The sequence below is a fragment of the Protopterus annectens genome, chromosome 2.part2, assembly GCF_019279795.1.
Source record: "Protopterus annectens isolate FY-2018-M chromosome 2.part2, PAN1.0, whole genome shotgun sequence".
Classification (NCBI taxonomy): domain Eukaryota; kingdom Metazoa; phylum Chordata; order Ceratodontiformes; family Protopteridae; genus Protopterus; species Protopterus annectens.
Window position 1 is genome coordinate 562,343,841 of NC_056730.1, and position 24,172 is coordinate 562,368,012.

The following is a 24,172-nucleotide window of genomic DNA, read 5'->3' on the forward strand; positions in this document are numbered from 1 at the left end:
TGAGTTGACAGTGTCAGTCAGCAAACGCATCTGTTTATACCCCAACCAGAAGCCCTGGATGATGAAGGTCAGATCTTTTCTCAAGCACCGCAACATAGTCTTCAGGTCTGGCAACAGAGCCCTTTACAGCATGGCTAGAGCCAACCAAATGATAGCCATCAGAGAGGCAAAAGCACCCTACAAAAGGAAGATCGAGGACCACTTCACCTGTCGTGACCCATGGCAACTAAGGCAAGGCATCCAGCACATCACTAACCACAAAACTAGTAATGGTTGTTGTATCTTTCGGCTTTTCCCGGTTAGGGGTCGCCACAGTGGAACTCCGGTCCGCTAATGATTGGCAGTAGATTTTTACGCGCCGAGTTGCCGGCCCTGATGCACAACCTTCAATGAAGGTATGCCCATTCACGCATGTCTCCACACAGAAGACGCTCTAGCTGAGAATTGAACAGGACAACGTCTTACTGTGAGGCGACAATGCTACCGCAGCACCACCACCGCATTGCTGTCAATATGGATACCTCGATGGCAGAGGAACTTAATTATTTCTTTGCTTGTTTTGAGGTGTAAGTAGCAGAGACAGTCATGTTTAGGCCCCAGCAGTCCCATTTCACCAGCACCAACTCCGTACAATCACACCTTCACAGTGCAAGAACATGATTGTGAGGCATGTGTTCAGAGTGGTCAACGCAAGAAAGGCTGCCGGCCTTGATAGATTGACAGGATGGGTGCTGAAAGAATGCACGGAGTACTAAAAGAATGCGCACGGATCAGCTCTCTGGGATTTTTACAAAGATCTTCAGTCTGTCTCAAGTCCACCATTCCATCTTGCCTGAAGTCTACCATGATCATTCCACTGCCAAAGAAACCTGTCATCAGCAGTCTCAACGATTATCGTCCAGTGGCACTTACTCCAGTCAATATGTAGTGCTTCGAACAAATGGTCCTGTGACACATCAAAGACCGCCTCTTAGTCACCATTGACCCACACCAGTATGCTTACGGAGCAAGCAGGTCTACAGAAGATGCCATCTCCACTGCCTTACACACTGCAGTTTCCCATCTTGGGCAACAGGGGAGCTATGTGAGGAAGATCTTTATAGACTTTAATTTGGCTTTCAGTGCAGTCATACCAGACAGACTGGTCACCAAACTCTGTGACTTAGGACTTTCACAACTTGCCTGCAACTGGTTCAAGGAATTTGAGTAACTGTCCCCACATGGTTAGATTAGACCCCTACCTCTTCTCCATCCTCACACACAACACCAGCATCCTACAAGTCTGTGTGTTGCGTCCCCTTCTGTATATACTCTGCATCCATGACTGCCCCCTCCCATTCTACCAGTGCCATCATTGAGTTTGTGGATGACATGACGGTGGTTGGACTCGTCTCGGGAGGAGATGAGACGGCCTATAGGGATGAAATCCAGAGACTGACAGCATGGTGCACAGAGAACAACCTTGTCCTGAATGCTACCAAAACAAAAGAACTCATAATAGACTTTGGAGGTACAACACAGACCACAACCCAATACTTATCAATGGAGACTGTGGGAAGGGTTCCTGCTTTTAAGTGTCTGGGTATACACATTGCTAAAGCTCTCTCCAGGTCCACAAACACCACAGTGGCAGTCAAAAAGGCACAGCAGAGACTCTACTTCATCCTCAGGAAAAACAGCCTGAAGAAGCTGCTGCTGGTCTGTTTGTACTGCTGCTGCATTGAAAGTGTGATGTCATACTGCATCCCTACATGGTATGCCAGTAGCTCAGCAGCAGACAGGAGAGCCCTTCAGAGGATCATAAACTCTGCTGAGAAAATCATTGGCTGTACACTGCCCCCTTTGAAGGAAATCTTCAGCTGTTGCTGCTTCAGCAGGACAGCCAACATCCTGAAAGACCCTTCCCATCCTGTACATTACCTGTTTGAGTTACTGTCCCCGGCAGATGGTTCAGGTCCATCCCATTATGGACAAACAGACTTAAGAACAGGTTCTGCCCCAGAGCCATATAAGAACTGAGTAATGCCAAACACTTACACTGACTGACTCTGATCAGTACAGTCATTCTTGCACTGTAGAGTACATGTTTACATTCTTTTGCCCCTTATTTAATTTTTTTAATACTGCCAACTGCACTCTCAGTTCCATATATGCAATATACCCAAGTGCAGTAACTCAGCTGCTCTATTATATTGTATTGTATTGTATTGTCCTTTTCTATTTAATTATGTCCGCTCTATGTGAATGGACCTTTAGGATTGCTATAAGTTTTGTTGTACTCTGTGGAATGATGGTAAAGGAATCTTATCTTAACTTGTGCTGTAGCAAGTCATTAGTGGCATATTCATTTAAGGAATCCATTTTCAGCTGAAAAATGAATAAAGAATTTTAAAAGAAAAAGGTAATCGACATTTCAATGATATTTGCAAGGATGGAAAATACATGTGCTGTATAATGTATGTAGAATAGATGGAAAAAATATTAATACTGCTATACTGTTTTTCTTTTTCTGTTAATGTGTATTTGCTTATGTTTTAAGTGCTAATTTAACAAAGCTATTTCTAAAAAAAAAAAAAAATCCTAGTTCATTCAGTCCATCTGATCCAGTTTTTGGGATGCGAGATGCTTGTTGGTTCAAATCTGGCCATACTTTATGTTCCTGCCTCAAGCTCCTTTAAGAAAAATCTCCCATAATCCCCTGGTGCCCTTTCTTTTTTATGTAGATCTTATTTGCTACTGAAGTGATTGAAAGGCTGTGTGCCTCTGTGCAGCTAAGTGCTCCACATTGTTTTCATTTATTTTTAACTTATTCATTGCTGAATTTTTGGTCATTACCTACTACTTTTAGCTCATTCAGTTTTCAAATTTCTTAACTTAAAAAAAAAATCTAAAAGAGGATGAGGGATGTTAGACCTTCAACCTAGTGTCGTGAAGGAGTTCAGGATTTTTTTTTTCTTTACTGCAGTAAATCTCAGAAATATTTGCTTCCTCAGTACTTTAATATTTCTGTGCTTAAATGTTTATAGATCTGTGGGAAAGGTGGTCTTCTTCCCCTTGATGCCCAGATAGCAATAGGAGAAAAATCAGGCACAAGAAAGGAGGAAAGCAGAGAAAAAGAGAGCGAATCCAAAAAGAGAGTTGACTGAGGGCTCTTAATCAGCATCAAAGTGCAAAGAATCAGCACATCTTTCTGCAGCACCTACATCTATACTCTTTTACACCTCCACATATAGCACTCTTGGAAACATTTGTGATAAAGACTGGTCTCCAGAGGAAGCCCTTAGTTGACATTCCTCAGAGAATGTGCTGTTTCATGTTCTTCTGCCCTTCATCTACTTTCTCTTTTTTGTTCTATCGGGCACTTCAGGAGTGCATCTTAGTTCAAATGGCATTGAAGATGTGAAATTGAACACTTGGCTTTAAGACTGCATTGATTTTGAAGGCCTGAGAGTCTAGTGAGTGAGATGTCAGTGCTGAGGTGGTAACACTATTTGGCATCTGTCCTCTAAAACCACTGGTATAGACAGATCCCAGTTTCTGGAAGCTCAGATTGAGATGGGTGTGATCCTTTTCTGTTTTTTCTCCAGGGTGGATGGGGTTAGCCCAAAGTCACCTATGCTAGCTCTTTCCGTAGTCCTTGTTCAGCAGTGGTGGCTTTGGAGCTGAAAGATCACCCAGAGTTTGTGTGTTTGATACTAACTGCCCTTCATCCAACTCAGTCGATGTTGAGACCTTTGATGTCGGATTCTTAGAGCCAGTTGTTTGTTGCTGGGTCTTCTGCACTGACCTTGACACCAATTCTATGGTGCCCTTATAAGTGTCAGGAGTCCTCAGTGTTCAACACTGTTCCCCAGTCTTTATCTCAGAGCCATTTGTGTCCATGCTCCCTTCTTCTGTGATATTTAGATTCACTTTGGCGGATACAGACATGGCAATGGGTAGAGAGTTTCCAATGCAGGCAAGCTCTGGGTTGGCCTTTGATGTTAGGATGATTGCCTCTTTTTTAAGAATCACAGATCCTCCACCTATATTGGCTGCATCCCCTGGCACCCAACAATCAGTTCTTCAGCTGTTTCATCAGTTGTCCATTGCAACAGAGCAGGATGAAAAGTTTGTGTTCCTGAAAGCTCATACAGAGTCCCCTGGCAATTTGGATGAGCACCCCGGATGTTCCCAGGAAAAGGACATACAAACGGAGGCATGTCAACTCCCCTACAGAGTCTTTCACTTCAGACTTTCTTTAATGATCAAAAGGGATTCTTCCCAAACTCCCTGGAAAGTGGCAGGTTTGGCAAAATTCTAGAATTAGTGCACCAATGGGGATCCTGGCTTACCAAGCCTCCCTCTCAGGATGAGGAAGTACACTTTCACGCTTATAGTACTGCTTCTCTACCTCATTTGGGTTTCTTCTTCTGAATATGTTGTAAACTGTTGCTGGGAAGGCATGGCATGAAGCAGACTCCAGTAAAGCTATTCCCAGAAGGCCTGACCCAGTAGTGGAGCAAGGACCCTGTGGTGGACTCTGTGATTGTAGTAGTAGCTACCAAGACAGCAAGTGCTGACCACCTGTCAAATGATGTTTGGAGCATTGAGCAGGACTGGGAAGCTCTTTTACAACTTGGGCACGTTTTGCCTAGGGAGACAAACTATGTTTGTACATATTAGTTGCTTCCAGAGAGATTTCTCGGAACAGGCTTTAGGCTGGTTGTAAATATCATCTACTCCTCAGTCCAGAAAATAGAGCTAGGCTTATGTGCCAGTGATGCTTAATATCTCAGATCTCTTTATGCAGCTATTACATAATGCAGCCGTTGGGGAACTTGAGAGGTAGGGACCAGCATCACCCTGAAAAGTCATGCTTAGCTCTCTCAGTTATTTTTTGCAGATATCTTCAAGGTATCATTCACCAGTGCCCCTCATGATGAATTCTATTTATCCAGTCTTGTGGTGAAAGACTGCAGAAGTGCAGACAAAGTGGAAAATAACTGTCAAGTTTGATGCACGACAACAACTCAAATTCTTTAGGAAAAATCAGTTGGGATCCAAATCCCTTTGGTTTTGGAAACCCCAATGACTACCAAGGCAGAGTTGACCCCCATCAACAGAAGCCAATCAAGAGATAAAGGAAGTCCACAAAACCAGGGATTGTGGGGTACCTTTATGGGCAAACAGCGTTGAAAGTTTACCTGACTGCTTCCCTCTGTCAGCACCTGGGATCTGTCTGACTCTTCACTCAGCTGTCTGGATAACTATAACGCAGGACAGTTGGGTGAGAGAGATCATATCCAGAGGCTGTACAATATAATTTTTACACCCTTTTCCCTGTCAGACACTGCTGCCTTCAGATGTTATATCCTGCTAATACATTATGGCAAAAAGAGAGGTATTTACTCTTTTAGAAGAAAGAGGCATCCAGGTGGTCCCACCAAACCAGAGAGGGTAAGAAACTTATTCCAGGTTTTTTTTTGGTTCCAGAGAGAGAAAATAACCATGGGCCATTTTAGAGCTCTCTGTCCTAAATCATTATGTCAAGAGACCCCATTCAGAATGGTCAGTATGCAAGCAATTTTGCCTGTCTGAAAGCAGATGATTGGATGTGCTCCCGAGACCTTCAGTATGCCTCTCACCATGTTAAACCTGCCAATGCACCCAGAAGACTTTTCTGCCTTAAGTTGGGAACCAATCACTTTCAGTTCAGTGCCTTACCTTTTAGCCTCAACATGGTTCCTCAGGTGTTCACCAGGTGCATGGTGGTAGTCTGCCCCTTTGCGACTGAAAGGAATTTGAAGTTTACTAACTTATTTGGTTTCTAGCTGCTGCATCCAAGGTGTCTATCATGAAACTAGAGGTTATTTGCTACAGCTTTATCTTTGGGTAGTTCAGTCATGAATATGAAAAATCAAAACTGTTGATTACTTAGTCCATTGTGTTCATAAGATGCCATCTGGACCCAACAGATTTGATTGTAAGCCTTCCTTCAGAAAAAATTAAGATTCTCAGGACTGTGATCCATTTCTTCCTAGATAGCCAAATATCCCTAGCCTCTTCAGTTTTAAAATCTCAGGTCTAATACCATTTTCCATTGCCATGGTCCTCATGCACATGTCTTCATAAGAATCTTTCAGTAAATGCTGATGGTTCAGTGGTTCCCGCTCACAAATTCCCAGTGTCCCAGTATGCGTAACTCAGCTTTGCCAATAACTCCTGGACTGGTGGTTGACCTCTCTTACAGTATCCCTGTAAGAGACCATTTATTCTTTAGACTCCATTGGCAATGGCATGAATGGCTCCTCCCTGGAGTGGGTGGGGGGATAACGAGTGGAGAATAGTCCAAATTATGTACAGGGAGACCAAGGCAAATCTTCACATCATTATCATGAGATGAGGGCAGTTCTCATAGTGTAGCAAGAATTTTAGCCCTTTCTTCCTCAGGGAGTGATCTCTATACATTCAGATAAAGTAGTATTGTGGTACACAACCAGGGAGGAACCAAATCTCGCCACCTTTGCAGAGAGGCCATGAGGATATGACACTTTATTGGCTTCTCTTCAATTTTTAATTGCAGCCTACATCCCAGGGAAAGTCATTTGCTAGAGGACATGCTCAGCAGATCCGTTGTAATGCTTCATCAGTGGTCTCTCAGTCCCACAGTAGCACAGTTAATCTTCACCTCTTCGGGCCAGCCTTGCTACAGACTTTGCTTCCCCATCCAACACCAAATGCAGCAACTACTTAGCACTGATCCTTCCCAAGAGATGGCGACTGAGAGAAGATCTGGTTTGTCAGGAGCCTTTCTCTCGTCTCCTGCATGCTTTCGCTCCAGTTCCCTTTATCTCCAGATTCCTAAAGAAGGTTTCACTGTCCAAAGCCGCAGTCATTCTTACTGTTCCATTTTTGGCGTAGGTAAATCTAGTCTGTTGTGCTTAATCTTCTTATAATGAAGCACCCATGACTTCTCCATCCTTCACTGGATCTTCTTTTTCATTTGTCCGAGTGGCCTCACACTGACTTATAACCACTTAAATTAATCACATGGTATGGCCAAAGACACTGCTTTATTGCAGAGTTTGTGTCACATATTTAGTTTTTGTCTCAGAAGGAATCCACTTCTGAAATCTGTAGATGTAAACTGAAAAAGTTTCTCTTATTGAGCTAATCAGCAGTGTTGACCTTTTCTCTGCCCCTATCCCAGTGATCCTTCCAATTTATACCTCAGGCATTCAGTACAGGGTGTAGTTTTTTTCCACAATTAAGGTGTAACTAGCTTCCATTTCTATCTTCCAGAATGACTTCACTTGGTACTCTGTGGCAACCTACAAATTAGGTAAGGCCTTTTAGATGGGGTCTTTCCATTTCCATCCTCCTATAAAATATCTTACTTGTTGAGGCAAGAATTTTGTGTTAGAATCTTTAACCATTTGAACCAGCATCTTCTGTGGATCTCAAATTTTCATAGCTGAAAACAGTTTTCTTAGTTGCCATTCCTTTTGGCAAGAGAATGGGAGAGTTGCAGGCTCCCATTTTTCTCAGTCATATTTGATATCTCACAAGGCAGAGCCATACTAAAAGTAGATATTTCCTTTGTTTCCAAGATGACACAAACAAATCTAAACCAATTCATCAGTCTGCCTGTATTCTTCCCTCATTACTCCAGTAAGGGAAAATACATTTTTTATACTATGATATGCTTAGATAACTTTGCTTTTATCCACACAGACCCCAATCAATAAGGAAGGACTCTCAATTGCTTATAGCATTTGATCTGAAGAAGCTAGGTCAGATGGTCTGCAAAATAACACTATCCAGATGGCTGTCAGATTGCATTTCCTTGTATTGCTGTTCTAGCAATACAACATTGCCAACTAAGCCAACAGCTCATTCCACAAATTTGTCCAGTCTTCATGTTCAGTCTTTACAAACTCTCTCTCATGGATGTAATTTTGGCAGGAACAACCCTGGTCTTTGTTGCATACCTGTGGCAAGCATTATAAGTTAAGACATCACTTGTAGATTTAGAACCTGTTTTGAGGCTACAGTTCTCAGAGTTACTTTGTCATAATGCTACCTAGGAATTCAAGTAGCTTTATATTCTGTCCCAGTAGTCCGATCAAACAGGCTGAATTAAATGGGATACGGAAGTTATGTACTTAACATAAAACTGGATCTTCATCCTAGTCCGGCTTTTACAACATCCCTCCCTCCTCCCCAATTCAAAAGGACCAGATAGACCAACTTGAAAGCATGTTGTCCCTTCCTTGTTTATAAATTGATACTATTGTAATTTAGGTCCTTAATAGTGCATTGTTAGGAAACTCGATTTGAAGGCAGAGAGCAAAAGAGAGAGATTATGAGAAATTTTTTGAAGAGGCTTGAGGCAGTAGCACTAGCAGTGAGGTCAGATCAGATCCAATATGTGGCTCTAATCCCAATATCTTTACTGGATGGACTTAGATGAAAAGGATCCAACATTAAGGTATGTATGTAACTTCCGTTTTTCTCTGGGTGCTTTGTCTTTTAACTCTACTAATTTTTGAAACCATTAAGTGTCTATGTTTCTATCCGTTTGTCTTTCAAGTGTCTCAATCTTCTGAGTGCATATGATTTTTTTCCTCTGAATTACTGAAAACCATGTCTTGTACTACAGCTGAAAATTGCACTGATTTTTGCTTAACAGCTGCCAGCTCCTTCTTAGTCGGGGCTTTTCTTTTCCATTTCTAGCTGATTTTCTATTACTTTCTTCACATTTTTTGCTGGCAACCAGGCATTGTAATTACATTAGTAACCAAATTTATTCATATTGATAGCTTTTACTGGTTTTAACAATTTCTGAATTTTCACACTGAGATCTCTAATCAACTTGCTGCTTTGTGCATCTATCTTGGATGTCCCTCAGTTGAGGAATTTGAGAATTCTGTTTTTATATGCATATATCATTTTAATAGTATCTGTAGTAAGGCTGCTTATGAAAAAGCTGCAGTGGTTCCTGAGAACATGTTGCGGTAGCGCAAGTAGCCATTGACTGTCTGTATCCAGATTGTTCCTCACATCTAAATGCTTTCTGATCCTTCTTGCACTAAGAGAGTATTGGAATGGGAAGCTATTCAGGTGCAGAGCTGTCATGTTTTGTCTTTTAGACAGGCCCTTATAAAATGGACCTTGACTGTGGATGTGTGAAACACTGCCTTGGAGGCTCATACAGATAGTAGATCTCCATATGCAGGGCATTTGGAACTCCAAGGAAAAGAGGAGGCATGTAAACATGAAAGAAATGATGGCAATGACCTTGGCCAGCAGCACTTTCAGAAATGTTTGGAAATCATCACTTCCTTATCTGAATGTAGTCCCTCCTACAGTCATGTGGTGCATATACTTGCAAGAATGCACTCATTTTTATCTGATATGTGGCTCTTTGTCTGTCTTCAGGTTGGTCATGGACCTTGGGAGGAAGCCCTATATGCCAGATGGCCTTAAGAGCTGCTTACATTTTCATCTCAACATAATCCCCTAGCAGACCAGTTAAGCAAGACCTTAGCAGTTCTTCACAAATGGACTCATAAGTTTTTACTTGGCTAGCGACCACAAGGGCCTTTAAAAGCCTAGCCATACATCCCAAACCATGCAAGTCCTGAGTGTCATGGGCATCTATACGGTGGACATTTTAGTAGTGAGGTAACTAAGGGATTTTTAGAGGGGTTGCTATTTAAAATGATACTTTTTCTTATTGACAGTCTCTGTCCATAAGTGACATTGAGGCCAGACCAGGAATATTTTTACTATTTTCCATTCAGTTGTTAAAGATTTGTTTGAATAGGGTCTGGGATGAACTCTGTTTTACATGTATGGGCAGCCTATTCCATAGCACAGAGATCCATTGGGATATGCCCCTGTCTCTCTCCAGCACATTCTCTGTCTCTCTCTCTCCAGCGCATTCTGTTTATGTCACAAGGGAGGTTCAGATACTTGGATCTAGTGTTTCTGGTGCTATTTTGTGTATTTGTAACAGATCCATCAGGCCTGGATTTGAGGAAGCCCTGTATGCCAGGCAAAGATTTTCTCTAGGAGCCTGTAGTTGACTGAATACAGAGACCGAGCCTTTAGGCGATCAGTGTGGGGCAAGATATTTATGCTCTGAATTCTCCTGGTGAGAAACCTTTGTGGGCATTCCAACTATTGCAAGTGTCTGGTTAGGTAAAAGCTAAAGAGAGCATTTTACTAAATGACAGATCTGATAAGATGGCGCAGTGGTGCAGCGCTATGACTTGTAACATCACAGTAAGAGGTTCCCAGTTCAATTCTCTGCTGGGGTGCCTTCTGTGCAGAGTCTGCATGTCCTTCCTGCATTCATGTAAGTTTCCTCCCATCTTACAAAGGCATGCGTCTGGCACATTTCTCCCTGGACCTTTGCTGAAAATACGCTTGTTCCAAGTCGGACTTTTCCAGGAAACAAATGATAAAAATAATAAGGGCTGAATAGAGTGGTGCTACAACTTCCTTAGACCTGGGTCTGCTAACCTTACCTACAAGTTGGGTGACATAGAATGGATGTTCTTCATGTTTCACTGTTGCAGTCATTACATTTGTGGTTATCTGCTTGCAGGTCGCCTTCAGTCGGCCTGATTAACAAAGTCTTGGGTTCTGCATCGGTTGCTGACCCTTCTTCCATGATGTCAAGTCGTCAGGAGTATAAAACATGCAGCTGACGCCATTACATCAGTCTTTCTTGCCATGCGGTGCCCGAAGCAGAAGCAGTTCGCAAGTGCTGGTCGGCCGACTCCTGAAATTTTTCGTTTTTGAGTTTCAGAACCGAAGTCTTCAACTAAAGCTAAGTACCCCGTTGGGGAAACTTTTTCTTGCTCTTTTCCGATGTCAGTAATAGTTAATAATTGCATTACTTGTGGAAAGCAAATACCTCATAAAGATTTTCATTCATACTGCATTCCTTGCCTAGGCCCTGACCACGACGTACCTTGCTGTTGGTTTTGTGCTTTAAATAATCAGCGCACTATTCGTCGTCGGTATATTTTCGCCACTAAATATTTCGGTTCTTGGTTTAATTTTCCTGAAATGTCGTTGGTTTGCCATCCGACTACCGGGATTCTGAAAAAACGCAAAGATAAAGATAGAGACAGGCTGCCAAGGTCCAAAACTGCCGACGACGGTTCTCCTAAGCCAGTCGCCAGTTCACCGGTACTCAGTGACGTGCTTTTGCAGCTACTGATGCCCGCTACTACTGATGCACAGGCATCTACTGAGACCCATTCAGAGTCCGGTATGTCTCGAGATGCTTCAACTATTGAACCCGCGGATGCCTCTACCTTGGATTGTTCCACAGCCACTGTGCAGGCACCGGCTTCTGAGGGTGTATTCAGGCCTACGGACTTGCATATTAAACAGACACTTCTTTCTTCTCTTAGGCCTAAATCTCGAACCATGCCTAAAAAACCAGCGCCCAGGCCACATGCTCAGGCCTCTATGCCTAAAAAAAACAAATAAGAATGGCTGAAGATCTAATAACTCTAATCAGGGGTAGCCAACCCCCCCTTTCTAAGAGGCCTAGGACGGAAGTGGTTTATGAATCTTCTGACCAGGATTCTGTTTTTTCTGATTCTTCTGATGATCTGGATTTGCCCTTATCTACTTATGAGGATTCTGATGCAGAGGACTCCATTCACTCTGCTTCCCCTCCAGAGGATTTTTCTTTCAGGGAAACCTTACATACTTGAAGGGAGCATTTCCACTAGGAAAGCCAGGATTTTTCTGATTCAAAAAAGAGGCTTAGGGATTTCTTACTCCTACTTCAGCATAGGCCTTTAGTTATTCCTCCTGTACTAGACATTGTTGATGATGCTTTTTCAGAATCTAGTTTGGCCCCTGATTCCTTGCCTCCTGCTCCCAGAAAACCAGACAGATACTACAGGGTCCCCGAGTCACACAAGTTCCTTTTTAAAAATCCTGTTGCGGATCCACATCCTATTTCACAGGGGCCCAAGGGTATTAAGGCTTCTACTACTAAAAATCCTACCCCTTCTGATAAGAGACTCCAGGGCGCTGGATAGATGGGGTAAGAAGGTTTACACTTCTGCAACCTTGGCCATTAGGGCTTTAAACTGTCAGTTTCATATGTTAAAGTTATTGGATTGCTTAAACAGAAAATGATGTTGATTCCTGACTGTGTGGAAAATAAAGAATTACAGGATTTAATGCATTCTGCTGAACAAGTTGGAAAACATACTTTGCAATGTGTGTTTGATTCATTAGAGGCCTCTTGCAGGGCAGCTGTTACTGGGTCTGTGCTCAGAAGGCATGCTTGGCTTAAGGAGCAATCTTTGCCTGATCATGCTAAAGCTAAATTGTTGGATGCTCCCTTAAATCAGGACCGCCTGTTTGGCAACAAGGCTGAGGAAGTTCTTAAAAAGATGGAAGATAAAGCTAAATCTATGCAAACTGTTAAATGTTTCAGCCTCCTAGATTTAGTAGGCACTGGCCCTCTAAGAATTGGTCCTTTCCAGCCCCTTCCAGGTCTTCTCAAGCCAAACCCAGACACAGCAAAAAAACCCAGGTTTCAGTCCCAGGGGAGACACAGGACTAAGCAGTGGGGGGCCTCCACTTCCAAATCTGGGAGTAATAAGACTCCCCCTATGGTAAACTGTATCAGTGACTTCCTTTTAAAATTTCCAAGAACTTATCAACTGACTGCTGCTTTGGGGGGAAAGATTGCTCTTGATGCAAAGAACTGGGAACTCATTACCCAGGACAAATGGGTTTTAAATATAGTGTCCCAGGGATGCAGATTTCACTTCCACATGTTGCCAACACCAAGCGGGTGGCCAGACCTGCCCCCAAATCAGTGGGCAGAGGCCAAAAAACAAGTACTTTCTCTCTTAAGCATGGGGGCTATTCAACTGGTACCAGAAGAGGAAAAAGGACAAGGTTTCTACTCTAGACTTTTCCTGGTACCCAGAAAAGTCAATTCATGGCGTCCTATCCTGGACCTGTCTACTCTAAACACCTTTTTGGAGATTCCAAAATTCAAGATGCTGACTCTTCACCAATTACTTACTATGCTAGGCAAAGATACCTGGTTGGCAACACTAGATTTAAAAGAAACATATCTGCACATCCCAATCAGGGAATCTTGCAGAAGATACCTACGCTTCAAAGCAGGCTACAGTTCTCTGCACTGCCCTTTGGCATATCTTCTGTGCCCAGGGTATTAACAAAGTGCCTAGCTCCAGTTATTGCATTTTGCAGGCAAAGAAATATTCAAATATACCCATACCTGGATGATTGTCTAATTCAGGCAGAAAGCCAGGATATACTTTTGAATCATCTGGCCTTTGTACAAAGGGTTCTAACTTGTCTGGGGTAGACCATAAATGGAAAGAAATCACACCTGGTACCCTGTCAACAAATTATATTCCCGGGAGCAAGCTTGAATACAACTTCCCAGATGGCCTACGTCACGCCAGAGAAGCAAATTAATTTGACAGCCTACTTTAAACAAGTGGCCACAAAAACCCTGCTATCTGCATGACAAATACTGCAAGCCTTGGGGTTCATGGCCTCCTGCATTCTTCTAATTCCATATGCAAGACTGCATATGAGGAAACTACAATGGTATCAAAAAAGCCTCTGGTGCCAACATTCTCAGGATCTAGAAGCAATGATTCCTATCATACCTTGCCTACACTTAGAGTTCCTATGGTGGGCAGAGGCCTGCCACCAAAACAAGGAACTACCTTTCACACCACCCCCTGCCACCCAAACCCTAACAACAGACGCATCAGACTATGCATGGGGGGCTCACCTGGCAGGGAAGTGCATTCAGGGCAAATGGAACCCAAGTCAAATGCACCTGCATATCAATCAAAAATAAATATTAGCTGTACAGAATGCTCTGACAGCCTTTAAGGACCACATTCTTCCAGGACAACTAATGGGAAAGACGGACAACACCACTGTTATGTGGTACATAAACAAATAAACAAGCAGGGGGGTATACATTCTTACCCCCTCTGCAGACTAGCCATGGCATTGTGGAACACAGCCTTGAGCTACCAAGTGTACCTACAATCTCAATTCCTGCCTGGAAAGTTAAATACACTGGCAGACGGACTAAGCAGAAACTTCATGGACCCACACGAGTGGAAACTGGAACCAAGGATTTTCAACATGTTGACAAGCAAATGGGGAAGCGCAGATATAGACCTGTTTGCCTCTCCCCAGAACTACCAATTGGGCAAATTTTGCACAAAGGCTCCCTACAAACAAGCCTGGAAAGTGGATGCTCTGTACTTCAGCTGGAAAAACCTATCAGTCTATGCCTTCCCCCATCTGACTCTGCTGTCCAAAGTACTACAAAAAAATCAAACAGGACAAACCAAGGATGATTTTGATTGCTCCAGACTGGCCATGCCAACACTGGTACCCCCTCCTGCATAGTGTGTCACGGTTATCCCCATGGCACCTGCCTCAGACTCCTTCCCTGTTTTCTCAGCAGGAGAACCAGAGCTGCAACCTCAGCTTCTAACACTGAACCTTGCAGCCTGGCTAATTACATAATTGCTCCTTTACCATCCCTCAGTAAACCTGTGATGGATGCCATTTTAGAGGCAAGGAGGCCTAGCACTAGAAAATCCTATGCTGAAAAATGGAAAATATTCTGTGCCTGGAACCAATCTCAAGGGATGAGCACAGCAGTGCCCAATTTACCTCAGATTTCACAATACTTAACTGAGATGCTTCACAAGGGCCTGTCTTTTTCCTCCATTAAAATCCACACCTCAGCCATTTCAGCTCATTATAACACAGAACCCTTACTCTTCTCGCATCCACTGCTCAAGCAGCTCCTCAGAGGGGCCAAAAATTTGAGACCACCCAGGAGAGCTCCAACCCCAGCTTGGGACCTTAACTTTGTTTTGGAGAAACTCTCTCTACCTCCTTTCAAGCCAGCTGCTACTGCAGACTTAAAATTTCTTTCTTGGAAAACCGCTTTCCTTTTAGCAATCACTTCAGCTAGAAGGGTTTCTGAATTACAGGCCCTTATGGCAGTGGACCCTTTCATCATCTTTCATGTGGACAGGGTGTCCCTCAGAACCAATCCATCCTTCATGCCCAAGGTGGTATCCAGTGTGGCTCTTAGTCAATCCATTCATTTGCCAACCTTCTTTCGCAACCCACAGAACAAAGGGGAATGGATATTGCATTCCTTAGATGTGCACAGACAACTCAGATTCTACTTGGACAGGACTAAATCTCAAAGGAAATCTGAACAACTGCTGTTAGCATTTGCTGCAGGGGCAGAGGTGAAGGCTATTTCAAAGCAAACCATTTCTAAATGGATAGGCCATTGCATTCATTTCTGCGATAAGCACCATGGAAAACCTATCCCCCAGGGAATCAGACTTCACTCCACCAGGGCTGCATCTACCTCTACAGCCTTTCTCAGAGGCATCCTAGAAGCTGCTACCTGGAGTTCTGTACATACTTTCACCAAGCATTACAATTTGCCAATTTTCTCTAACTCCAGAGCTGGCATTGCCACTGCATTCTTGCAGGACCCTTATAGCTGGTCCTAATGCTATATAAATTCCTCCTCCCAACCACAGCTTTGGGATCTACTCAAATGTAATGACTGCAACAGTGAAACACGAAGAACATAGTACAGTTGTGTACACTTGCCATAAATGTAGATGTTCGAGTGTATTCACTGTTGCAGTCCTGGTTACCCTCCCTCCAGCCCCTTAACTTCTTTTGGCTATACCTCTACTTTCCTTTACTATGCTTAAAAGCCTTTTTGGTATATTTTCTTTTTTGTTGGAGGTATATCATTGTACTTTTATATTTAATTGCTCCCCATTAGGGGGGCACCTGACATATGGGGCAAGAAAAACTGATGTAATGGCGTTGGATGCATGATGTTCTTCATCTCACATTGCTGCAGTCCTTACACTTGGGTAGTCCGCTGTCCTCGGTCAATATCAAAGTATAAGGCTGACGCCGGTCAAGGCGCATAAGACTGACATCAGGACGCCAGGGTACAAATGCGCATGACCGACGCCATATCCTCAGTCTTTTGCCGCATGGTCCGATGCAGAAGCAGTGTTGCATCTGAAATTTTTCGGAGTTTCAGACCGAGTCAAAGTTGGAATATTTTAGTTTTTCTTGCCTCAGTGGTTTACCGGATGTCAGAAAAAGTAAATAACTGTATTTCTTGTGGGAAACAGATACCGCATAGAGATTATCATACTTTGTGTATTCCTTGTTTAGGGCCTGAGCACGACGTTGTGGGTGTCACTTTGTGCTAGATTCAATAAGCGCACTATTAAGAGAAGGTTAGATTGTGCCAGGTTAGTCTTCGAAGCGGTGCAATTATAATATGCCGCCGGTGCTCCCGGCTTCTCGAAGAAGCGCAAGGACAAAGCAGCTAAGCCCAGGTAAGAAGAGCCGGACGCCGGTTCTTTAGAGGTGTCGGTGGAGCCGGGGTGGAGGTTTCTCTGGAGTCCCAGGGGGAGACTTTGTTATTGCAGGATGTGGCCTCTCAGGAGGCAGGTCAGGCTGAAGGGGCCTCTCAGGTTACTGTACTCCCCTCCCTTCCTAGGGTGGTTAGGCCTTCTCCTTCTGTTTCCAAGGCTTCTCCCAGAGGCAGGCCAGGTTTAGCTTCATTTGGTGTCACTCCTAGTTCTTCAGGATCTGTGCCCAAGAAGCATATGCTTAAAATGGCAGAAGATTTGATTACTTTGATTAGAGGTTCTTTGCCCCCTCCTGATAAGAGACCTAGGGTGGAACCTGAGTTGGGGAGTTTTGAGCAGGCTTCGGATGTTTCAGAGTCTTCGGCTGAAGACTTGCAGGAGTATTCTTCTTCTTCTGATTCTGATGTGGATGATTCTACTCCTTCTGCTTCTCCTCCTGAGGATTTTTCTTTTTCAGAGACTCTTCATTCCATGAGGGAGCATTTTAAGTGGGAAGGTCAGGACTTCTCTGATTCCAGGAAAAGGCTTAGGGAATTTTTGTTTTTACCCCAGCATAGGCCTTTGGCTATACCTCCTGTTCTGGATGTTGTGGAAGATGTGTTTGCAGAGGCTTCTCTTAATCCTGATTCTTTGCCTCCTGCTCCTGTTAAACCGGATAGGTATTACAGGGTGCCTGAAGCTCATAAGTATCTTTTTAAAAGTCCTAGGGCGGACCCAGAAACTGTTAGTCAGAGGCCTAAGGGTGTTAAGGCTTCTGTTGTTAAAAATCCGGTTCCTCCAGATAAAGAGTCCAGGGCTTTGGATAGATGGGGAAAGAAAGTTTATACTTCTTCCACCCTTGCTATGAGGGCTTTGAATTGCCAGTTTCACATGTTGAAATACCAAAACTATCTACTTTCTCAATTGAAGTCTAAGGTAGATGCTCTGGAAGGTATTGAGTGTAAAGAGTTACAAGATTTAGTACATGTTTCTGAACAGGTGGGTAAGCATTCTTTGCAATGTGGTTTTGATGCTGTACAGGCCTCATCTAGGGTGGCTGCCACTGGGTCAGTTCTTCGCAGGCACGCCTGGCTGAGGGATCAGAATTTATCTGACCATGTTAAGACAAGGATTTTAGATGCTCCTTTACAATCTGATGTGTTTGGTTCACCTGTTGAGGCAGTCTTAAAGAAAATGGAAGACAAGGCTAAGTCTATGCAGACTGTTAAAGATTTTGCAGGTTCAGCCTCCAAGTTTAGTAGAAATTGGCCTGCCAAGGGGTGGACGATCCTTCTTATGATTCCCAGTCTAGGGGTAGATCTAGACGTGGTAGGGGCAGAGCTCAGGGCTCTTTCAGGCCTAGAACAGGAGTTCACCTGCACAGTCTTCGGTGAGGGCAGGGTCAGTCCTTTCAAACAGACCCAATGACCTACCATTTCAGCTGCCAGAGCCTTCTCGTCTGGCAGCACCTTTGGGAGGAAGGTTGACACTTTTCAAGGAAAATTGGAGTTTAATTACCCAAGACAGATGGGTTTTGGATATCATACACCAAGGTTACAGGTTTTATTTCCATACTTTGCCTCCTTTCAAAGGCATGCCAGACGTTCCTCCTCAGCAAAGAATAGAGGCTCACAAACAAATTTCTCTGTTACTTCAAATAGGGGCCATTCAGCCAGTCCCTATGCCAGAAGTGGGCCTAGGATTTTATTCTGTTCCTAGTACCAAAGAAGGGGAACACGTGGAGACCAATTTTGGATTTATCTATCCTCAACACTTATCTGGACATTCCCAAGTTCAAAATGTTGACGTTACAACAGCTTTTACCTCTGCTGGGCAAAGATCATTGGATGGTAACTTTGGATCTCAAGGAGGCTTACCTTCATGTTCCTATCAGACTGAGTTGCAGGAGGTATCTGCGAGCTGGGACTTCTCATTATCAGTTCTCTGCATTGTCCTTTGGCTTATCTACTGCTTCAGAGTGTTTACGAAAGTTCTGGCTCCAGTGATAGCCTTCTTCAGGCTAAAAGGAATACAGATCTATCCCTATTTGGACGATTGCCTGATTCTGGCTCAAGGAAGGGACGAGCTTCTTCATCATTTGGAATATGTGATAGCAGTGCTAAGATGCCTGGGGTATTCTGTGAACGAAATAAAGTCCAGTCTAGTACCCTCTCAGGACATGTGCTTTCTGGGTGTAAGACTGAATACAGCATCCCAGATGGCCTTTTGACCCCGGACAAACAAAAGAATCTTTCCCTTTACTTTCATCAATTGTCTCATCAGTCCAGGCTGACTGCAAGGACAGTCCTTCAAGCCTTGGGGTTCATGGCATCTTGTATTCTGGTGCTTCCCAATGCCAAACTGCATATGAGGAAGCTACAATGGTATCTCAAAATGTATGGACACAGCACTGCCAGGATCTGGACACTGTCATTCAAATAATACCTTGCATTCAAAAGGAATTTTTGTGGTGGGCTCAGGAATGTCACCTAAACAAGGGACTCTCTGTGACCCGCCAGAGGCGAGTCAGATTCTACGACAGATGCCTCAGACAAAGCTTGGGAGCTCATCTAAATGGAAAGTGGATACAAGACAAGTGGCCTGCCAGACTACAACATCTACATATCAACCTGAAGGAGATGTTAGCAGTCCAGTTTGCATTAATAGCTTTCAAGGATTTACTTCTTCCAGGGCAGGTGTTGATTCTAACAGACAACACAACTGTCATGTGGTACATCAACAAGCAAGGGGAACACATTCTTATCCTCTATGCAGGCAAGCAATGATTTTGTGGGAGACTGCTCTCAGTTTACAGCTAAATCTTCAGGCAAGGTTTCTGCCAGGAGCACAGAACTCCTTAGCAGATGTGTTGAGCAGACAAATTATGGATCCCCACGAGTGGAAATTGGATCCTCATGTATTTCAGAAATTGACAGTGTCATGGGGAACTCCAGACATAGATCTGTTCGCTTCTCCACTAAACCACCAGCTGCCAAAGTTTTGCACGAAAAGGTTTCATCCCACAGCTTGGAAAGTGGATGCTCTTTCTTTCAATTGGAGCAATCTTCATGTGTATGCCTTTCCACCTCTGCCTTTCCTCCCAAAGGTACTTCTAAAGGTCAGACAGGACAAGCCAAGGATGATTTTAATAGCTCCAGATTGGCCTCGACAGCACTGGTACCCATTACTGAGAAGTCTGGTAGGAGCCTCCATGGCCTTTGCCTTGATTCCACACCTGTTGTCTCAGGAGGACAGTCATTTACTCAATGTCAAACTTCACTCTCTTCACCTAACAGCCTGGCATATTCTGTTTTGAACCATAAAGGGTCTCAACTTCCACAGCAAGTTTTGAATGTTATTTTGGAAGCTAGAAGGCCTAGTACAAGGAAAGTAGATAAATGGAAGAGATTTTTATTTTGGAGTGCAGCAAAGGATTTTGATGTTTCTGAGCCTAATTTAAGTGTGGCTCTTCAATATCTTACTGAGTTATTGGACAAAGGTTTGTCCTTCTCTTCTATTAAGGTTCATGCTGCAGGAATTTCGGCTCACTATGACTGTGACCCACCATTGTTTTCTCATCCTTTGTTCAAGCAATTTCTTAGAGGGGCAAAGAATATAAGACCCCACGAGAGCTCCTACTCCTGCTTGGGATCTCAATTTTGTGTTGGAGAAACTCACTCTACAACCTTTTGAGCCTGCAGCTACTACTGAGTTGAAATATTTGTCATGGAAGACTGCTTTTTTGTTGGCCATTACCTCTGCAAGAAGGGTTTCTGAATTGCAGGCCCTTATGGCGGTTGAGCCTTTCTTAATTTTCCATAAGGATAGGGTATCTTTAATCCTTCCTTTATGCCTAAAGTGGTTTCTAGTGTGGCTTTAAACCAAACTATTCATTTGCCTACTTTTTATGCAAATCCCCAAAATAAAGGGGAAAAGATTTTGCACACTTTAGATGTACACAGGCAGTTGCGATATTATTTGAGCAGAACTAAAGAGTTCAGGCAGTCTCAGCAGTTATTTGTTTCTTTTGCTTTGAGTTCTCTGGGCAAGCCTGTGTCAAAACAAACTATTTCTAAGTGGATTGGGTTTTGCATTGCTTTCTGTTATTCCCATCATGGCAAGGAGATTCCAGCTGGGATTAGGCCTCATTCCACTAGGGCTACTGCCACTCGACAGCCTTTTAAGGGGTGGCAACTAAAGATATTTTGGAGGCAGCTACTTGGAGTTCAGTGCATACTTTCTCAAAGCATTATCACCTTCCACTTTACTCTAAATCTAGGGCTGGTTTTGCCACTGCTGTTTTACAGGGCATTTTGGCAGCTCCTGCTTCTTTATAGTTTTGCCATCCTCCCTTATCTCTGCTTTGGGATTCTACCCAAGTGTAAGGACTGCAGCAATGTGAGATGAAGAACATAGTACAGTTTTGTACCTACCATAAATGTAGATGTTCAAGATCCACATTGCTGCAGTCCAATTTACCCTCCTTCCCTCTGTAGTTAGAGGCGGTTGTGTGGGTTGGGTTGTAAATATTGTGTATATTGTATATATTGTACATATTATTAGTGCAAGGGTGGTTGGTTGGTTGTTTGCTGTTTTTTGGTTTTGACCTTTCTTTGTAGGGTCTTCTGACATCTGGGGCAAGAAAAGACTGAGGATATGACGTCGGTCATGCGCATTTGTACCCTGACGCCTGATGTCAGTCTAATGCTTTGACCGACGCCAGCCTTATACTTTGATATTCGGGCCGACCGAGGACAGCGGACTACCCAAGTGTAAGGACTGCAGCAATGTGGATCTTCGAACATCTACATTTATGGTAGGTACAAAACTGTACTTTTTATACCCCTGACGAACTGACGCCATAAAAGAAGGGGCAGCAAATGACGCAGGACCCAAGACTTTGTTAATCAGGCCAACTGAGGGCTACCTGCAAGCAGATAACCTCAAATGTAATGACTGCAAGAGTGAATACACTCGAACATCTACATTTATTTTAAGTGTACACAACTGTACTTTTTCTTACTATCATAGCTACGTGTTGGTCAATGGCCAAATAGAAGCTAATCCAGGGACATCTTTCATGACTTTATTGATAAGAGGAAGGGGGTACCAGAGAGAATTTTACTGATGATCTGCTCCAGAGAACCAAAAAAAGTAAGCTTGGCCAATAGATTCCGTCTTCCTGAATCTCGCATGTCTCTATCTGTATGCTCATAGGTTCATAAGTTTTATGAGGCTTATGATCACAAGGGCCTTTTTAAGCCTAGCCATGCATCCCAAATCTCTGACAAATTTTGATACCCTTGATAAGTGTAAACAGGGGCCTTAGCGATGAACCATTTTACAGGTTGCCTGTGTCCATTAGAGACATAGGTACCGAGCCAGGGATGAATTTCCTGTTCTCCATCCAGTTGCCCAAGTTGCACTTGAATTGGGTTAGGGAGGAACTCTACTTCACATGGATAGGGTAGTCACTGGGATACAATACTATTCCTCCAGAAGGTCCTATTTATATCACAGGCAAGGTTCAAGTCTTTAGAATGGGTAATTCTGGTGCTGTTTGTTTTACTGATATGCATGAAGTCTGTCAGAATGGAGTCTGACAATGTCCTGTATGCCAGGCATAGATCTCCTCTCAGCAGCCTGTAGGAGAACAGAATACAGGGATAGGGCTTTGAGGTGGTCTGCATAGGACATTTTTACTTGTGTCTTGTATTCTTTTAGTGAGGAACCTCCATAAATATTCCTTTTGTTGGGTATACCTTGTTAGGTACATACCAAAGGGGGCATTGTACTCAATGATAGGTCTGATGAATGCTGAGTACAGTGGAACAATGACTTCCTTGGACCTAGATGCCATACCTTTGTTTATAAGTTACGCAACATAGGATGATTTCCTCACTGCTTCCTTAGCATGCCTCATCCTTCTGTGTTCGGGAACATTGGGGTTCATCAGTATAGTAGTGTACTACTAGCTTGTACCCATAAATTATCTTGTGATGAAGCTTATACAGGCAAGGAGGAAGAGACCACCTTCTAGCATTTTGTCTGTGTGTTTATAGGAATGAGTACTTCCTAATGTATTTCATTTACTTTGATTGTTATGTAGTGAACTAAAGGGAAGAAATATTTACCTGGTGGCTGCAACGCTCAGACCAGAGACCATGTTTGGTCAGACAAATTGCTGGATCCGTCCTGACATGAAGTACATTGCATTTGAGACCATTAACAGGGACATTTTTGTGTGTACACGGAGAGCTGCCAGGAACATGTCATATCAGGGATTCACCAGAGAGAATGGGGTTATACCTGTGATCATGGAACTAATAGGACAGGTTAGTACTTGTTAGTTTTCTCAAGTTTACATGGCCTTTGTATGTTTTTATGTAATTACTTTAAAGGTGTTCTGTACAAGCTAAAACAATGACACAGGTTAGATGCATTCGGTTACTTTATTTTTTTTTCCATAATGTATCACTGGTTAATGCCACTAGCTCTCTTAAAGTCCAGACACTGAATGTTGATAGTCATACTTTGCAAATGTAATGATTCTGTTGCTGCTAAATTTTGCTATATGATTCTCCACTTTGCTTGCCTAAGTCCCAGGCATTTGGAAATACAGTTTAGTATATTATACCTTGGAAGTAACTGATGTTACAGAAATGGATGCAGTTAAAGATCACATGCAGATGTCCCCCCCCCCCCACACACACACACACACCCACACACACATGTTTTTTTTCATCAGCTGCCTGGCAAGATCCTAAAATTGATATGGTGGACTTCAACATGAAACATAATGAAATGTTTTTATGCCTTTAAAAATATGGTAAAAATGAATACTCCCTTTGGGAACTCGTATTGCAGGTTTTACTGTGCACCTGTGGAGGGTGAGACTTAACATAATACCAGTACCAAAAATACAGTGTCCTTGGCGAATGGAAACGCATGTGAGAAAAAGTCACAAAGTCATACTCTGAAATGAATAATATTTAATAAGTACATGAAATTATTCATCAATATTACTTTATTAAGAGCATCTGTTCTGCTGCTGTTTTATTCTTTCATGCATTTCCATTCTTCAGGGTACCAGGTACTTCTCACTTCTGATACTGGACGAGACGAAAGGAAATCACCAGTTTAAAAAAAAAAAAAAAACAGAAAAGGCTATGCCTTTTTTTTTCCCCTTTTGTTTGTATGTTTTTATGTTAGAATGGGTATGTCTGTCTGTATATTGGCAAAGCTTCATAATTTGTAAATGATTGCTTCCTTTTTTTTATCTCCAGTGTAGTAATCAACTTGTAATGTAAAGCATGTTATGGAAGATGAGAGAGGAAATATTCTGGCTCCGAGATCACGTTGTTAAATTCACAGCCTCGATAGACACACAGAAGGAACAGCTTAGAACATTAGATGTTGCTGCACCATTTCCTAAAGATGTTTTCACATAAAATCTGTATTTTATGTGCCAATATGATCAGATCAGTCCCTACCTATTTGTGAACCCTGCAAAAAGACAAAAAATGAAATGCAGGTGCTTCATTTCATTTCATGCCTTTTGCATGTGATATTTAAAGGGTTTTCTGTTTTTATACACTGTACTTTCTTTAAGGCTTGATGCAGCCAGTTGCTTGCTTGCTTTGAATTTAGACAGCATTTATAGCTCTTCCACATGTTTTTGTTTAATTCCTTCCTGTATCATTGTGGGTTTTGGCTTTTTT

General features: G+C 42.9%; 1 protein-coding gene across 1 annotated transcript in view; it reads left to right on the top strand.

Annotated features, from left to right (window-relative positions):
• LARS1 (leucyl-tRNA synthetase 1) overlaps positions 1 to 24,172 on the top strand; it is a 1,303,086-nt gene that overhangs the window by 322,043 nt on the left and 956,871 nt on the right. Inside the window, exon 10 of the mRNA XM_044064023.1 lies at positions 22,561 to 22,786. Coding sequence (XP_043919958.1) covers positions 22,561 to 22,786 — 226 coding nt within the window. The remainder of the gene's footprint in view (positions 1 to 22,560; positions 22,787 to 24,172) is intronic.